The sequence below is a fragment of the Stegostoma tigrinum genome, chromosome 12 (genome assembly GCF_030684315.1).
Source record: "Stegostoma tigrinum isolate sSteTig4 chromosome 12, sSteTig4.hap1, whole genome shotgun sequence".
In the NCBI taxonomy this organism is placed as follows: domain Eukaryota; kingdom Metazoa; phylum Chordata; class Chondrichthyes; order Orectolobiformes; family Stegostomatidae; genus Stegostoma; species Stegostoma tigrinum.
In genome coordinates this window covers 5,928,428-5,945,136 of record NC_081365.1, presented here as the reverse complement: position 1 = coordinate 5,945,136, position 16,709 = coordinate 5,928,428, and the positions used below count along the sequence as shown (strand labels likewise).

At 44.9% G+C, this 16,709-nt stretch overlaps 1 protein-coding gene across 50 annotated transcripts in view; it reads left to right on the top strand.

Moving 5' to 3' along the window:
- Positions 1-16,709, top strand: part of robo2 (roundabout, axon guidance receptor, homolog 2 (Drosophila)) — a 1,006,048-nt gene that overhangs the window by 784,899 nt on the left and 204,440 nt on the right. For all 50 annotated transcript variants that reach the window (XM_059650119.1, XM_059650114.1, XM_048540457.2 and 47 more), the window contains one exon: positions 16,533-16,660. In XM_059650119.1, coding sequence (XP_059506102.1) covers positions 16,533-16,660 — 128 coding nt within the window. The remainder of the gene's footprint in view (positions 1-16,532; positions 16,661-16,709) is intronic.

Here is a 16,709-nt window from a genome sequence, read left to right as displayed (position 1 = left end):
CAGTCCATATTCACATGCAACAGGATCTGGACAATATCCAGACTTGGGCTGACAAGTGACAAGTAACATTTTCATGACACAAGAGTCAGGCTACGATCATTGCCAACAAGGGACAATCTAACCATTCACCTTTGACAGTCAATGGCATTACTGTCACTGAATTCCCTGCTAGATCAGAAACTGAGCTGGACTCACCATTTAGACACCGTGGCTCCAAGAGTAGGTTAGAGGCTGGGAATACCATTGTAATTAGCTCTCCTCCTTACTCTCCAAAGCCTGTCCACCATCTACAAGGTACAAGCCAGGAGTGTGATGGAATACTCCCCACTTGCCTGGACGAGTGCAGCCCCAACAACACTCAAGAAGCTTGACACCATCCAGGGCAAAGCAGCCGCTTGACTGGCACTACATCCACTCCCTCCACCACCGACGCTCAGTATAAGCAGAATGTACCATTTACAAGATGGTCTGTAGTAACTTACCAAGGCTCCTCAGACAACACCCATAACCTGTAATATTTGGAAGGGCAAGGGCAGCAAATACATGGGAACACTACCTCCAGCAAGTTCCCCTCCAAACCACTCGCCATCCTGACTTGGAAATGCATTACACTGTCACTGGGTCGAATCCCTAGAACACCCCAGTAGCATTGTGGGCCAACCTGTGGCGGTTCAAGGAGACAGCTGACCGCCACCTTCTCATGGGCAGCTAGGAACAGGCAATGAATGCTGGCCCAGCCAGCAACACCCACATCCCATGAATGAATAAATAAAAACACAAGAGCTGCCGCTGAAACAGACAAATGCGAGGATTACTGAATGATTCCTTCTGAATGTGACATGGTGATTACCTTTGTCCAGTGTGGAACTTGTAGTGAAATACAAGAGAGCCTTGCTTTGGAGTGCATTTCTTAGATTTAAGTTAGCACACACAGCTGCCCTGTGGCAAATCAAATTCTCATTTTTCCACAAGTATTGAGCTGCATCTGGGCAGCAATTCATGTTTTTAAATTGAAGGCAAATGGTTTTGTCCCAGATGATCTGATAGTTTTTAAGCACTGAAATGCCACTTAACCCATTGTTGACTTCACCAGAAGCTCAAAAAAGATTTCCTCTTACCCCAGCAGAATAGATAGCCTGAAGAGGAGAAACGTTTAAAAAGACATATGGGGCATTTTTTTGCCCGGAGCGTGGTTTGTGTGTGGAATGAACTTCCACGGGAAGTGCGGGTTCAGCATTTAAAAGATATTTAGTAAAGTACATGAATAAGAAATGTTTGGAAGGATATGGTTCAAACATAGGCAGGTGGGACTAGTTTAGTTTTACATTATGGTTGGCATGGACTGGTTGGACTGAAAGCTTTGTTTCTGCGCCATACAACTCTGAATTTATCTAAGGTCCCTTACCAATCAGGAATGTTTCAAGGCTGTGCCTCACCACCTTCCACAAGCCCCCGCCCCCAGGTTAATGCTAAGCTAGATATCCGAGTGCAGTAGCTGACCCTCAGTGCTCCAGAGTTAAATAAACCAGCCAAGATTCTCATTCATGATTGCTGTCCGTGCACACATGAGCATCATGTTAGATAAGCAACAGGGTGAACTACCTCTGTGATAGAAGGTATCAAGAACTGCTGATGCTGGAGTCAGAGGCAACGCAGAGTGGAGCTGGAGGAACACAGCAGGTTGGGCAGCATCAGAGGATTTGGGTTGGGATCCTTCATTAGTTGGTTAGCCCAAACTTTCTCTACCTGCGAATGCAGGATTGAGTCTGTATCACAACTTACCAACCCGAGAGAAGTGTTTAACAAAGAATGATCACTGGAAAATTGCCCAATTTTCCTGCCCTGCATTATAGAATCACTGAATGGTACGGAACAGGTTGATCCCAGTCTGCCCCTGGTGCCTCTTTGCAATAGATATACAATTAGTCTCATTCCTCTTGAGCTCTGCAATTAATTCCTCTTCAAGTATTTATCCAATTCCCTTTTGAAAGTTCCCATTGAATCTGATTCCACTACCCTTCAGGCACTGCATTCCAGACCATAAAAACTCAATGTTTGAAGAAACTGACTTTTTGCCATTCCCTTAATCCTGTGCCCTCTGGTTACCAGCTCAGCTGCCAAAGAAAACGCTGTGTCCTTACTCACACAATCAGAACCCTTCACAGCTCTGGATGCTTTTTTTTTCAATTTCTTCTTAAAATTCTGTGCAGTTTGAAGAGCTGTGGCAGCTCCTTCACATTCAGTCCCTCAGCTAAGTACTCATTCCAGAACATTATTTCAAGGCTGTCCCAGTCTGTCCTGAAATATTCACGATCGTTGGACAAATAAATGCTGTCCATTCCAGTCAAACCTCAGGTATATTCTGTAATTGTAGAGTTAATGAGCTAGAAGCATCCTACTGCTGTGGTGGGATTTTATTTTTTAGTAAGGACGAGGGCATCACTGACCAGCCCAGCATTCATTACCCATCCTGAATTGCTGAGAGGGCAGTTAAGAGCCAACCACAATGCTGTGGGTCTGGATCACATATTGGCCCGACCAGGTAAGGATAGCAGTTTCCTTCCCTAAAGGGCTTTAGTGAAACAGATGGATTCATGGTCATCATTGGACTCTTAATTCCAGATTTTGTTTCTTTTTATTGAATTCAAATTCCACCATCTGCTGTGGCAGGATTTGAACCTGAGTCTCTGGATTAACATTCCAGCATTAAGATATCACCTCCCCTAGACTTGGGGTTGGTTCAGCATGCTCTATATTTCTGAAACACAATATTTGAGGATCTAAAAATTTTCTGAAGAAGCGTCCCAACCCGAAACATCAGCCTTCCTGTTCCTCTGATGCTGCCTGGCCTGCTGTGTTCATCCAGCTCCACACCTTGTGACTTTATTTGAGGATCTCGTTGGGGATCCTCTTTCTAAAAGTATTTGGGCTTGTTGGGAAATCAATTCGAAGAAACTCCTCTGAACCAAACAAAATAGATTTTCAACCAGAGATAATGGGAACTGCAGATGCTGGAGAATCCGCGATAACAAAGTGTGGATCTGGATGAACACAGCAGGCCAAGCAGCATCTTAGGAGCACAAAAGCTGACATTTCAGGCCTAGACCCGAAACGTCAGCTTTTGTGCTCCTAAGATGCTGCTTGGCCTGCTGTGTTCATCCAGATCCACACTTTGTTATCTTAGATTTTCAACCATTTAGCTTGTTGGACTTTGCTGTGCCCTTTAGCTCTGCCTGTCTTCCAAGGATGCCTCACTATTGAAGGGTCCGCTAAATCCCCCCAACTCTCTGCAAGGGGAATCTGAGTTTGCACATTGGATGGTGGGCTTTGACCGGGCTGCTTGGCCACAGTGTGCATCATGGGTAACTTGGGGACTGAGTTGAAACCATCACAGAGTCTTCCCAGTGGTTGGCACCTCAGTTGTGAAGTGCGGGAAAGAGTGGGAATTGAACTTTGGACCCTTCCTGGCAGTGTGGCTTAGACCAGGACCCAGAATGAGGGCCTTCAGCAGCTGTGGTGCTCAAGAGAATTCCTGAAAGCTAGTCCTTCATTTCCATTCTCTAGAGGAAGCATAGCGCATTATAGACCGGGAAATATGTTACAGTGCTGCAGGCGTCTGTGCAAGTGCATGGTATGAATAAGGAGTTTCTTTGTGGTAATGTTAAAGAATAGTAATTAGTCTGTGCAAGTCAGTACACCAGGTCTCTACAGCAAGGAGGGGTGAGACAGAGGGCAAAGTGTAGACCTGAAAAAGCTGCCTCTGGGAACAACACTGGAATCACTTGTGCTGAATTGCACAACTCTGAAATAATGCTCCAGTGATTGGGTTTGTCGGATGCAGCAGAGTGGTAAGGGTGTTTTTTGTCCTCATCACGCAAAGGTGGGGTTCACTCTCCTGAGCTTGCTGTTGCCAGCTGCAGGCAGATTGAATTAAATATGGGGAGGTGTATGCCTGTATGTGAACTAACTTGTACGCAAAATACACTCACACATGGACAGAAAAACATAGAACAGAATTCCTGCAGTGCAGAAACAGGCCATTCAGCCCATCTGGTCAGCACTGACACTTTGATAAAGATCCCATTCAGGCCCACCTTGTTCCCATAACCCCACATTTACCATGGCAAACATACCTAACCTGCACATTATGGGCAATTTAGCATGTCAAACCACCTAACCTGCTCATCTTTGGACTGTGAGGGGGAAAACTGGAGGAAATCCACGCAGACATGGGGACAATATGCAAACTCCACACAGACAGCTGTCTGAGGGTGGAATTGAACTCAGGTCCCTGGTTCTGTGAGGTAGCAGTGCTAACCACTGTGCTGCTGTGCTCATGGGCATGTACATGCAGGCACACACACACAGAAATGCACAGGCACACACGCACACACATGCACAAATATAGACTTGAATACATGCATGATGTGAATGTGCTTGACGCATGTATTCCTTGTACCTGCTTAATGCATGCATACACACATGTACAAGCATGTGCGCACATTCACACATGAATGAACTCAGGCATGACTGAACACAAGCCCGAGCACACAAATGCATACACATGCATGATGCATACATGTGTACATATGCAAGCACTTATACACACTTGAACAATTGCACACATATAAACTTGAACATGCTTGACATGTGCATGCCTTGAACATGGTTGATACATGCATGTGTAAGCACACGCACATACATATGTACGTGGACACACGTTCACACATGAATGCATTCAGGCTTGGTTAAACATAATCCCAGACACACAAGCCCACATGCATGCTATTCTGGGGACTTGGGTTCAAATACCACCATGGTATTTAAACTCAATAAAAATCTGGAATAAACAAAAGCGATCTGAATGGTGCCCACAAAACCACTGCTGATTGATGTCAAAATATCTGGCTCGTAAGTGTCCTCTAGGGTAGGAAATCTGCCATCCTTACCTGATCTGGCCTATGTGTGACACCAGACTCACAGCAACGTGGTTGCCTCTCAACTGCCTTCTTCAGCTAATGTGGTATACTGCATCCGCTGTTCTCCTTGTGGCTTCCTCTACATCGGGGAAACTAAGCGGAGGCTTGGGGACAGCTTTGCAGAACATCTACGCTCTCAGTTCACGATAAACAACTGCACTTCCCAGTTACGAACCATTTTAACTCCCCCACCCATTCCTCAGACGACACGTTCATCCTGGGCCTCCTGCAGTGCCACAATGATGCCACCCGAAGGTTGCAGGAACAGCAACTCATATTCCACTTGGGAACGCTGCAGCCCAATGGTATCAATGTGGATTTCACTAGCTTCAAAATCTCCCCTCCCCCCCACTGCATCCCCAAACCAGCCCAGTACGTCCCCGCCGGCCTAACCTGTTCTTCCTCTCACCTATCCCCTCCTCCCACCTCAAGCCACACCCCCATTTTCTACCTAATAACCTCATCCCGCCCCCTTGACCTGTCCGTCCTCCCCGAACTGACCAATCCCCTCCATACCTCCCCACCTACACTAACCTCTACTGGCTCCATCCCCGCCCCTTTAACTTGTCTGTCTCTGCTCCACCTATCTTCTCCTCTATCCATCTTCGATCCGCCTCCCCCTCTCTCCCTATTTATTTCAGAAACCCCTTCCTGTCCCTCATTTATGATGAAGGCTCTGGGCCTAAAACGTCAGTTTTTGTGCTCCTAAGATGCTGGTTGGCCTGCTGTGTTCATCCAGCTCTGCACTTTGTTATCTCGCCTTCTGGGTAATTAGGGTGGGCAATAAATGCTGGCCTAGCCAGTGATGCCCTCGTCCACAAGTACAAATAACAATACATTTTTGAAATAAAAAAACACACTGCATGGATCTGGTCAGACCAATTAATGATTGTAAATATAATTTCCTGAAGGATATTAGTGAACCAGATGGGTTTTTACAACAAGATAATAGTTTGAGCTCTTTCTAACAGAAAAAAATCAGCCTGACAATCTACCACACATTCAACACTATTGGAGCTTGAAACTGGATTTCCTGGCCGAAAGGTAGGGCTTCTACTGCTGTTCCAATTGAGCTCATTGTAATTTCAGATATCCCCTCAACAACCTGTTCGGAGATGTTATTACACACTTCTGGAGCAGGTGAGACATGAACCTGGGCCTCCTGTCTTAGAGGTTGGGACAGCACCTGATAATAGGTTGATGTGAGCTTTACTGAGAAAAAACATTCAAGCCCTGATTTGTTTACTGATTAATTCAATTGACATTCCACCAGCAGTTGCAGAAGGGCTCTTGAGGTGCAGTGGTAGTGTCCTTATGATTGGGCTAGGAGGCTTGGGTTCAAGTCCTGCTCCAGAGGTATGCCATAACATCTCTGATCAGTTTCAAATGTATAAACAAAAATTAGCTGTAGTGATATTTGAACCCATGATCTCTGAACATTAGCTTGTAATAGGAGGTTGTTGGCTGAATGATGTTACGATGACAACATCAAGCGTCCCTGGTCATTGGCCTCAGTGCCATTTTTTTTGGATTATTTTTATTACTTTCAGACGCAATCCAGTAAATTGGATGGTGCTGCCCAAAGGTGGAGGAATGACAGGAGCTTTCAGTATCAACTGTGATCTCCCTTCTGCAATCCAATATCTTACCACCCAGGCTTACACTGAGAGTAGCTGGTCACAAGACACCTCTGATGCAGTGCTGTAATGGTGCGGGGAGAAATCATATCAGAGAATCCCTACATTGTGAAAGCAGGCCATCAGGTCCACACTGACTGTCCAAAGACCATGCTACCCAGACCCATCCCTATAACCCTGTATTTCCCATGGCTAATTTACCTACCCTACATATCCCTGGATGCCACGGGCAGTTTAACATGGCCAATCCACCCTAACCTGCTCATCTTTGGACTCTGGGAGGAAACCAGAGCACCCGGGCAGACACGGGGAGAACGTGCAAACGCCACACCTGAGGGTAGAATTGAACCTGGATCCCTGGGTGCTGCGAAGAGGCAGTTCTAACCACTAAGCCACTGTGCTGCCCAGAGTGAAAGATTAGTGCTGCTAGAGTAGCTTGTTAAAAGATAGAGTTGTTTGAAAAAAGATAGCTCCATTCAAGCACACCTCCAGTGGACATTGCAAATGCCTAATTACACTTCGACATGACGGGTTGCACACTCCTGTCCAGTCCTCCAAGGGTTAATTAGACAATGTTTCACAATGTCAGCCTCCGAGGTGGGAGCAGGGATGCCAGTAATTTCCGCAGAGTGTGCGTTTAAAAACACGTTTTTTTTCCTTTAATGTGTATTACCTGATCTGCAATTTTCTTCCTGTCCCGTAATTACACTTCATCGTCTACATAGCAAGCTCAGCAGTTTGTCAAACAGACAAAAATACCACTGATTAAGTGCTGTTTCCTTACTGCTTGTGTTTTGCCCAGTACCTTGCGTGTGTCTGTCACCAGTTGCCCACGCACGCCTCAGCCCTGTTTAAAAAAAAACGATGGTCCCGCTCTGCGCTCAGCCTCACCTTGAGCTGTATTTGAACCTCGTACTGGGAGTTCACATGCCAGGCTTCTTCATTTAGATAGGAATAAACTGACCTTGTTTGACAGACATACAAGCTCGACAACAACCTTCCCTGTTACTGATTTTAAAATAAATCTTACTTTGTAGAGATAGGAAATGTTACTGCAGACCATTTCAGTCTTTCATGTGAAATGTCAAACCAAGGCCAATGACTCCGCTCACATCTAGAAATAGAAGATCCCATGGTCTCTATTATCTTCCCAACATTGGGACAATATTTATTCTTTGCCAACAACATTAACTCTGGTTATTAACTCATTAATGTTGGTTGGAGCTTGCTGTCCCCATCTTGACTGCATGTTTCCTGCATGACAACAAGGGGTTATCGCTGGTCAGACAAACTCAGTCATTAATGAAGCAACTGCAAGAGCAGGTCAGAGGCTGGGAATGCAGCAGCAAACAACTCACCTCTTGACTCTCCAAACCCTGCCCACCACCCACCAGGCACAAGCCAGGAGTGTGATGGAATACTGCCCACTTGCCTGGATGAGTGCAGCCCCAGCAACACTCAAGAAGCTTGACACCATCTCAGACAAAGCATCCCACTTGATTGGCACCATATCCACAAGCATCAATTCCACCAAAACCGATGCTCAGCAACAGCAGTGTGTACTATCTACAAGATGCTCTGCAGAAATTCACCAAAGATCCTCAGACAGCACCTTCCAAACCCACGACCACTTCCATCTAGAAGGACAAGGGCAGCAGATACATGGGAACGCCACCACGTCCAAGTTCCCCTCGAAGCCACTCAGCATCCTGATTTGGAAATATATCACTGTTCCTACACTGTCCCTGGGTCAAAATCCTGGAATTCCCTCCCTAAGGGCATTGTGGGTCAACCCATAGCGAGTGGACAGAAGTGGTTCAATAAGGCAGCTCACCACCACTTTCTCAAGGGCGACTAGGGGCAGACAATAAATGGTGGGCCCAGCCAGCGATGCCCACATTTATAAATGAAAAAAAATGTAACAACACTTCAAAAGGTACTTCGTTGGCTGTAACACACTTTTGGGTCATCCTGAGGTCATGCTCAGTGTTCTGTAAATGCAAGCCCTTTCTTGTCTTTAGTGAGAGAGTGAGCGAGAGACAGGAGAAAAACATATTTGCTTTGCAGTTCCCTTCGCAGCCTTTGTTTGCAGGCGCTATTACAGATTGCAAAACGTACCCACCCTGCACAGATCCTCATCACTGCATTGTGAAAGCAACATTAATCACACAATGCAGCAGCGATCCGCTCAGAAAAGCACTCAGCTCTTTCTGAAACGAAAATCACCTGAAATAGTATTGGCATTTGAATCGTAACACCTAGCAATTTGCAGGATGTTACTGCTTACAACATGAGTAATTCACAACCTTGTGACAGTGCTTTGTCTCAGGATGTGAACCTTTTGCTCACCATTTTAAACTGAAAGAGCACACACAGTGGTTGGGAATATTTCTTTGGGAGTGAATCTTTTTACCCTCTGTGCAGTCCAGATTTGAATACAAGAGCTTGCAGTCGTAACTCTGGGTCCACAAATGATTCCTGAAATTTGAGAAAGTGTTCTGGCCCCTGAATTATGGAAAGTTTAGTCTGCAGGTACAGCAGGCAGTGAGGAAGGCAGATGGAATGTTGTCGTTTGTTGCAAGGGGAATGGAATATAAAAGTCGGAATGCTTTACAGCAGCTGTATAGAACCTTAATATACAGTCTGTGTGACTGTTTACCATGTTAACAGTCATGTGGTGGCTCAGTGGTCAGCACTGCTGCTTCACAGCGCCAGGGACTCAGGTTTGAGTCCAGCCTTGGGTGGAGTTTGCATATTCTCCCTGGGTCTGCATGCGTTTCCTCCAGGTATGCCGGTTTCCTCCCACAGTCCAAAGTTGTGTAGGTTGGCTAGATTAGCAAGCAGGGTTACTGGGATGAGGTGGGTCTGGTAGAATGTTCTTTAGAGGGTTGGTGTGAACTTGATGGGCCAAATGGCCTGCTTCCACACCGTGAGGATTCTGTGAACTTTACTGCTCTTCAACTATTACCAGTACGAGATAGGTTAGATGCTTCTCTGTCCATGAGGAGATCATGCCCAACTATTGCTTGCCTGAACTGTCCTTAACGGCCCAATTCTCTACGCAGCGCCTGTGTTATATTTCAGCCTGAGAGAAGCTTCGACATCGCTCACAGATTAACACTAAGGCATTCCTTAAAACTGACATCACTTTTGGTCATGAGACATCTATTTATTGGAAATCTGTCACAAATTTATTTCTATACCATTCCTGTGAAGGGTCTTGTCTCTATTGAACTGTATGAATGGGACTATATAAAGCCAACTGTTGTTGTCCTGATGTGCAGAAGTTGTCCCAAGCATCACTCCTAGCATATCTGACCCTTGATATCGAATCACGTAGCAAATTCTTGGTTTGAGGTTTGGTCAGTGATGAGCCCATCAGAGATGCAGCTAGTGTTTCGGACCCTCCAGAATAACTGGATAGTAATCAAGAGAACATGAATTCAACTTCCAACCAGGAGACTTGAATTCAGCGTGAAAACAACCTGGAAATAGAAGTTTGAAATGAAATGATGATGATGCTGTCAAATGTGGAATAAAAATGCAATAGTTTAATCTCCCCTTAAGGGATGGGAACCTGCTGATCCGCTTCAGAGAGTACTTGATGCTGGTATTTGAATACATTTAATGCTGAGTTTGATTTTGAGTTTGAATCAGAAAGGCCTTTTGTGTTGGGAGCACACAATACGAGCCAACTTAGTCTGATATAGCGCTTGAGAGCAACCTAGTTGAGTACTTCAGGAATTATGGGAAGGAAAATCACAGGTATTCTTTTGTCAGTTCCAAAACTTTTGTACCCTCCAGAAATTGGTTCTTACTTTGCAATAGGAGAAGAAGCTGGTTAATTGGTGTCTGTATGTGATTCAGGCTTATTCTGTTCATAAGGCTCAGAATAGTAAATCAGCTGTTGATAAGGTTACTAAATAGATTTAAAAAGGTTGAATACAATGATTAAATCATACCTGAAAACACATTAAGGATGACAGGATGCATCACCGTTGCAGCATGTGGGAGTTCCTGGATGCTAGTTTGGTCTGGGGCAAATGTGCCTGTGCCAAGTGTTTGAAGTTTGACCATCTTCAGCTCAGGGTTTGTGAGCTGGAAGCTGAGCTACAAACATCATGATGCCTCAGGGAGCAAGCAGAGGTATCTGTGATTCTTAGGGCTAGACCATTTATTTTTGGTCAGTGTTCAGGAAGAGAAGGGAGTGACTGTGAGTGAGGAAGTGAGGGACACTCAGAGGGCAATAGCTTCAGCTTTTGCCATTCTCAAACAAGTTTGAGATTCTTTCAGTTTGTTTGAATGAGGGTGGGGGTTTCAGGGTGGACGAGATAAGTGAGCATCACACTATGGTACAAGATGCTCCTCAAGAGGGGGTGCAACAGGAGAAATGTCTTGACAGTAGGGAACACTTTAGAGAAGGGAATTGACACCAGTCTCTGCAACAAAGTGAATGTGTCCAGATGACTGCCCATTTGCTACGGGCTGGAGAGGAACTCAAAGTGGGATGGGGAGAATCCAGTCATTGGGGTCCATGTAGGTTTCAATGATGTAGGCATGGTAATGAGGAAGGTTCTGCATAGTGTTTAATGAGGGTCTAGGTACCAAATTAAGAAGCAGAACCTCAAAGTCATCATCTCTTCATCATTTCCCCTGCCACAGGCAAATAGGTGCAAGGTGAATCTGATTGGAGAGATGCATTCATGGCTGAAAGACTGGTGAGGGAGACATTGGGTCCTGGTCCAGGGGGAGCTGGCTGCCGTACTGGGGACTGTGGGATCTGTACAGATGGGATTGAGTGTCTACCTGATCCATGCTGGGGCTGGTGCTCCTGACGACCATATAACTAGGGAAGTAGAGAGGACATTAAACTGAGTAGTGGAGGTCAAGAATCAAATGTGGGAAGATGTAATAAAAGAATACAGTCAAGGTCAAAGAGAATGTTATTAAAATGATAAGTGAGAAACAGCCTGAAAAGGGCCAAGAGAATCAGTCTCAGAATCAGCCAGTTAGTAAGCCTAGAATTTACATTGAGAAGAAAAGGATAAAGCCAAAGGCTCTGTGTTTGAACACCCATAGCATTCGAAATATAGCAGATGAAGAAAGAGGGCCGGGAGAAATGAGTGGGTGCAATTTGGTGGCTATTACAGAGATATGGCTGCATGATGATATGGATTGGGATCAGAATCTTTGAGTGCACAGGAAATCTGGCAATGAGAGGAAAATAGGAAGGGGTGGAGGGGCTGTTGTATCAGTTAGTGATGTTATTAGCGCAATAGAGAGGGATGGCCTAACTTCAGGAAACCAAGACAGTTGTGAAATGAGATATTGAACATAGAACATTACAGCACAGTACAGGCCCTTCGGCCCTCGATGTTGTGCCGACCTGTCATACCGATCTCAAGCCCATCTAACCTACACTATTCCATGTACGTCCATATGCTTATCCAATGACGACTTAAATGTACCTAAAGTTGGCGAATCCACTGCTGTTGCAGGCAAAGTGTTCCATTCCCTTACTACTCTCTGAGTAAAGAAACTACCTCTGACATCTGTCCTATATCTTTCACCCCTCAATTTAAAGCTATGCCCCCTCGTGCTCGCCGTCACCATCCCAGGAAAAAGGCTCTCCCTATCCACCCTATCTAACCCTCTGATTATTTTATATGTTTCAATTAAGTCACCTCTCAACTTTCTTCTCTCTAACGAAAACAGCCTCAAGTCCCTTAGCCTTTCCTCGTAAGACCTTCCCTCCATACCAGGCAACATCCTAGTAAATCTCCTCTGCACCCTTTCCAAAGCTTCCACATCCTTTTTATAAGGCGGTGACCAGAACTGTACACAATACTCCCAGTGCGGCCGCACCAGAGTTTTGTACAGCTTCACCATAACATCTTGGTTCTGGAACTCAATCCCTCTATTAATAAAAGCTAAAACACTGTATGCCTTCTTAACAGCCCTGTCAACCTGGGTGACAACTTTGAAGGATCTGTGTACATGGACACCGAGATCTCTCTGCTCACCTACACTACGAAGAATCTTACCATTAGCCCTGTACTTTGCCTTCTGGTTACTCCTACCAAAGTGCATCACCTCACACTTGTCTGCATTAAACTCCATTTGCCACCTCTCAGCCCAGCTCTGCAGTTTATCTATGTCTCTCTGCAACCTACAGCATCCTTCATCACTGTCCACAACTCCACCGAACTTAGTGTCGTCTGCAAATTTACTAACCCATCCTTCTACGCCCTCATCCAGGTCATCTATAAAAATGACAAACAGCAGTGGACCCAACACCAACCCTTGCGGTACATCACTAGTAACTGGTCTCCAGGATGAACATTTCCCATCAACTACCACCCTCTGTCTTCTTTCAGCAAGCCAATTTCCCATCCAAACTGCTGTATCTCCCGCAATCCTATTCCTCCGCATTTTGTACAATAGCCTATTGTGGGGAACCTTATCGAACGCCTTGCTGAAATCCATATACAGCACATCAACCGGTTTACTCTCATCTACCTGTTTGGTCACCTTCTCAAAGAACTCAATAAGATTTGTGAGGCACGACCTTCCCTTCACAAAACCATGCTGACTATCCCTAATCAATTTATTCTTTTCTAGATGACTATAAATCCTATCCCTTATAACCTTGTTCAACACTTTACCAACAACTGAGGTAAGGCTCACTGGTCTATAATTACCAGGGTTGTCTCTACTCCCCTTCTTTTACAGGGGAACCACATTTGCTATCCTCCAGTCATCTGGCACTATTCCTGTAGACAATGACAAGTTAAAGATCAATGCCAAAGGCTTGGCAATCTCCTCCCTGGCTTCCCAGAGGACACGAGGATAAATCCCATCCGGCCCAGGGGACTTATCTATCTTCACCCTCTGAAGGATTTCTAATACCTCTTCCTTGTGAACCTCAATCCCACCTAGTCTAGTAGCCTGTATCTCAGTATTCTCCTCGAAAACATTGTTGTTTTCTAGAGTAAATACTGTTGAAAAATATTCATTTAGCGTTTCCCCTATCTCCTCTGACTCCACACACAACTTACCACTACTATCCTTGATTGGGCCTAATCTTACTTTTGTCATTCTTTTATTCCTTAAATATGTATAGAACGCCTTAGGGTTTACTCTGATCCTATCCGCCAACAACTTCTCATGTCTCCTCCTGGCTCTTCTGATCTCTCTCTTTAGGCCTTTCCTGGCTACCTCGTAGCCCTCAAGTGCTCTAACTGAGCCTTCACATCTCATCCTAACATTAGCCTTCTTCTTCCTCTTGACCAGAGATTCCACCTCCTTTGTAAATCACAGCTCCCGCACTCTACAGCTTCCTCCCTGCCTGACAGGTACATACTTATCTAGGACACACAGGAGCTTTTCCTTGAATAAGCTCCACATTTCTGATGTGCCCATCCCCTGCGGTTTCCTTCCCCATCCTATGCACCCTAAATCTTGCCTAATCTTTTCGTAATTGCCTTTCCCCCAGCTATAACTCTTGCCCAGTAGTATACACCTATCCCTTTCCATCACTAAAGTAAACATAACAGAATTGTGATCGCTATCACCAAAGTGCTCACCCAGTTCCAAATCTAACACCTGGCCGGGCTCATTACCCAGTACCAAATCTAATGTGGCTTCGCCCCTTGTTGGCCTATCTACATACTGTGTCAGGAAGCCCTCCTGCACACTCTGGACAAAAACTAACCCATCTATAGTACTCGAACTATCGCGTTCGCAGTCAATATCTGGAAAGTTGAAGTCCCCCATGACAACTACCCTGTCTCTCTCACTCCTATCGAGAATCATCTTTGCTATCCTTTGCTATCCTTCTAAGAAAATGCTTACCTCGAGATATGATAAAGAAGTAATTAATAAACCAAGAATAAATAAAGAATAAGGAGCCAGATATGAAGTTGTCTATTTTGGCAGGAAGAACGAAAGGGAAGCACATCATCTAAACAGTGAGTAATTGGGAAACATGCCAATGGAGAAGGGTTGGTATATGTTTGGAACTCTCTTCCACAAAAAGCAACCTGTACTGTATTAACTCTGACTTTAATGCAGTTTCATTAACCGAAGCGATGAGGGGCTATGTGTCAAGGGCCCTGATGCAGTTAGGTCACAGATCAGTCAAGACCTCACTCAATGTCATTACAAACTCAAGGTGTTGAACAGCCTCCTCCTGTTCTGATCTATGCAATGCGATAATGATCAGATAATCTGCACTTTTATGTTAGTAGAGAGAGGGATGGCCAAGACGTTGGGAAGAACGCCCATGATTTTCTTCAAGACAAGGCCATTAGATCAACCCGCCTTATGGATCATATAGGGCTTCATTTTAATGTCTCAATTGTAAGGCAGCACTCTTGGATACTGTGGTGTTGTGATAGCATCACTGGACTAGTAATCTAAATGGACCAGATTAATGTTCTGGGGTCATGATGTCAAATTCCACCAATTCATAATGATGATGACCAAAAAACCATAATCAATAGTCATAAAAACCCACTAAGAAAATAAAAGTAGGTCAGCAAGAGGGGTATGGACCAAGGGCAAGCAGATGGGATCAGTTTAAATTGGTGTCATGTTCAGCACGACACTGCGGGCCAAAGGGCCCATTCCTGTGCTGTACTGTTCTGTGTTCTGTGTTCTATGTTCTATGTTCTAAATGTGCTTCACCATTCACATGATTATACCTGACCCTCTATTTTAGTGCATGACTCTTGTCTTCTCTTCCTTCGGCATCTTCAGTCTCTAGAAATATATCTGTATCTCACTTAATCTTACTCAGGGACTTGGCCCCCACAGCCCTCAATATCAGAGAATTCCTCAAGTTCACCCCTCCACTCTCAGTGAAACCATTCCATCATCTCACTCTAAAAGGGCCTACCACATATCCTGAGACTATGACATCTTGTTCTGGATTCCTTAGCCAGGAGAAATATCATCCCTGCATCCAATCTGTTTAGTCCTATTAGAATTTTATATTTTATATCTCCTTTATCATTATCCTATACTCCAATGAAATCACACCCAGTTGATCCAATCTATCTTTATTTAATGAACTTGCCATCCCAGGAATCAGTGTGGTGAAACTTTTCTTTCTGGCAAGCACATCCTTCCTCAGATGAGGAGACCAAAACTGGAAGCAGTATTCTAGGTGTGGTCACACCAAGGCCCTGTACAGCCTCAGATAGACTTCTTTGCTAGATTTCTTTGCTCTGGAACTCAAGCCTCTTTACACTGAGTGCCAACATGCCATTAGCCTTTCCAAATGTTTGCTTTCAATGATTGATGTAAAAGGACATTGGGGAAGGAAATCTGCCGTCCTTACCTGGTCTGGTCTACATTTGACTCCAGGCTCAAAGCTGTCATTTGAAATACTACTCAGTTCAAGGGCAATTAGAGATGGGCATCAAAGACTGGTCCCACCATGAAAGAATTGAATAAATAACCACACTGCAGTGCCAACCTGCACTGTAAGACCATAAGATGTAAAAGCAGAAGAAGCCCATTCAGCCCATTGAGTCTGCTCTGCCATTCAATGGGATTATGGCTGATGTGTGGTCAAATCTTTGTTGTGGGCCTTGAACCCACAATGTTTGATCCAGAGGTAGGAAGCATGAATTACTGAGCCACAGCTGACACCAGCCTAACATATGTGACACTGGCAGAAAAGATCCTAAAAAACTTTCAAGGTAGGTGTAGTTCAACTGTTGATTACAATGATTATTAGGAAGATGCAGGAATGTAGAGTTGAGGTTACAATCACGTCAGACATGACCCTATTGAATGGAAGAGCAGGCTGGAAGGGCCCAATGGCCCACTCTTGTTCCTATGTGCCCAAGAAAGGCCTATAAAGGAATAGCAAACATCATCTCACATGGAATCTTTTTCCAACCTTTAGGTATGATATCAAGGAAGACAACACCCTGCGCATCAAGAGGGTGAGCAATGGTGATGAAGGAACATTCACCTGTGTTGGGGAGAACCGTGTGGGAATGGTTGAAGCGACTGCAACTCTCACTGTGCGAGGTAAGCAAACAACATGCCAGGGTCTTCCCACTGTGTGCTGCATACCTGG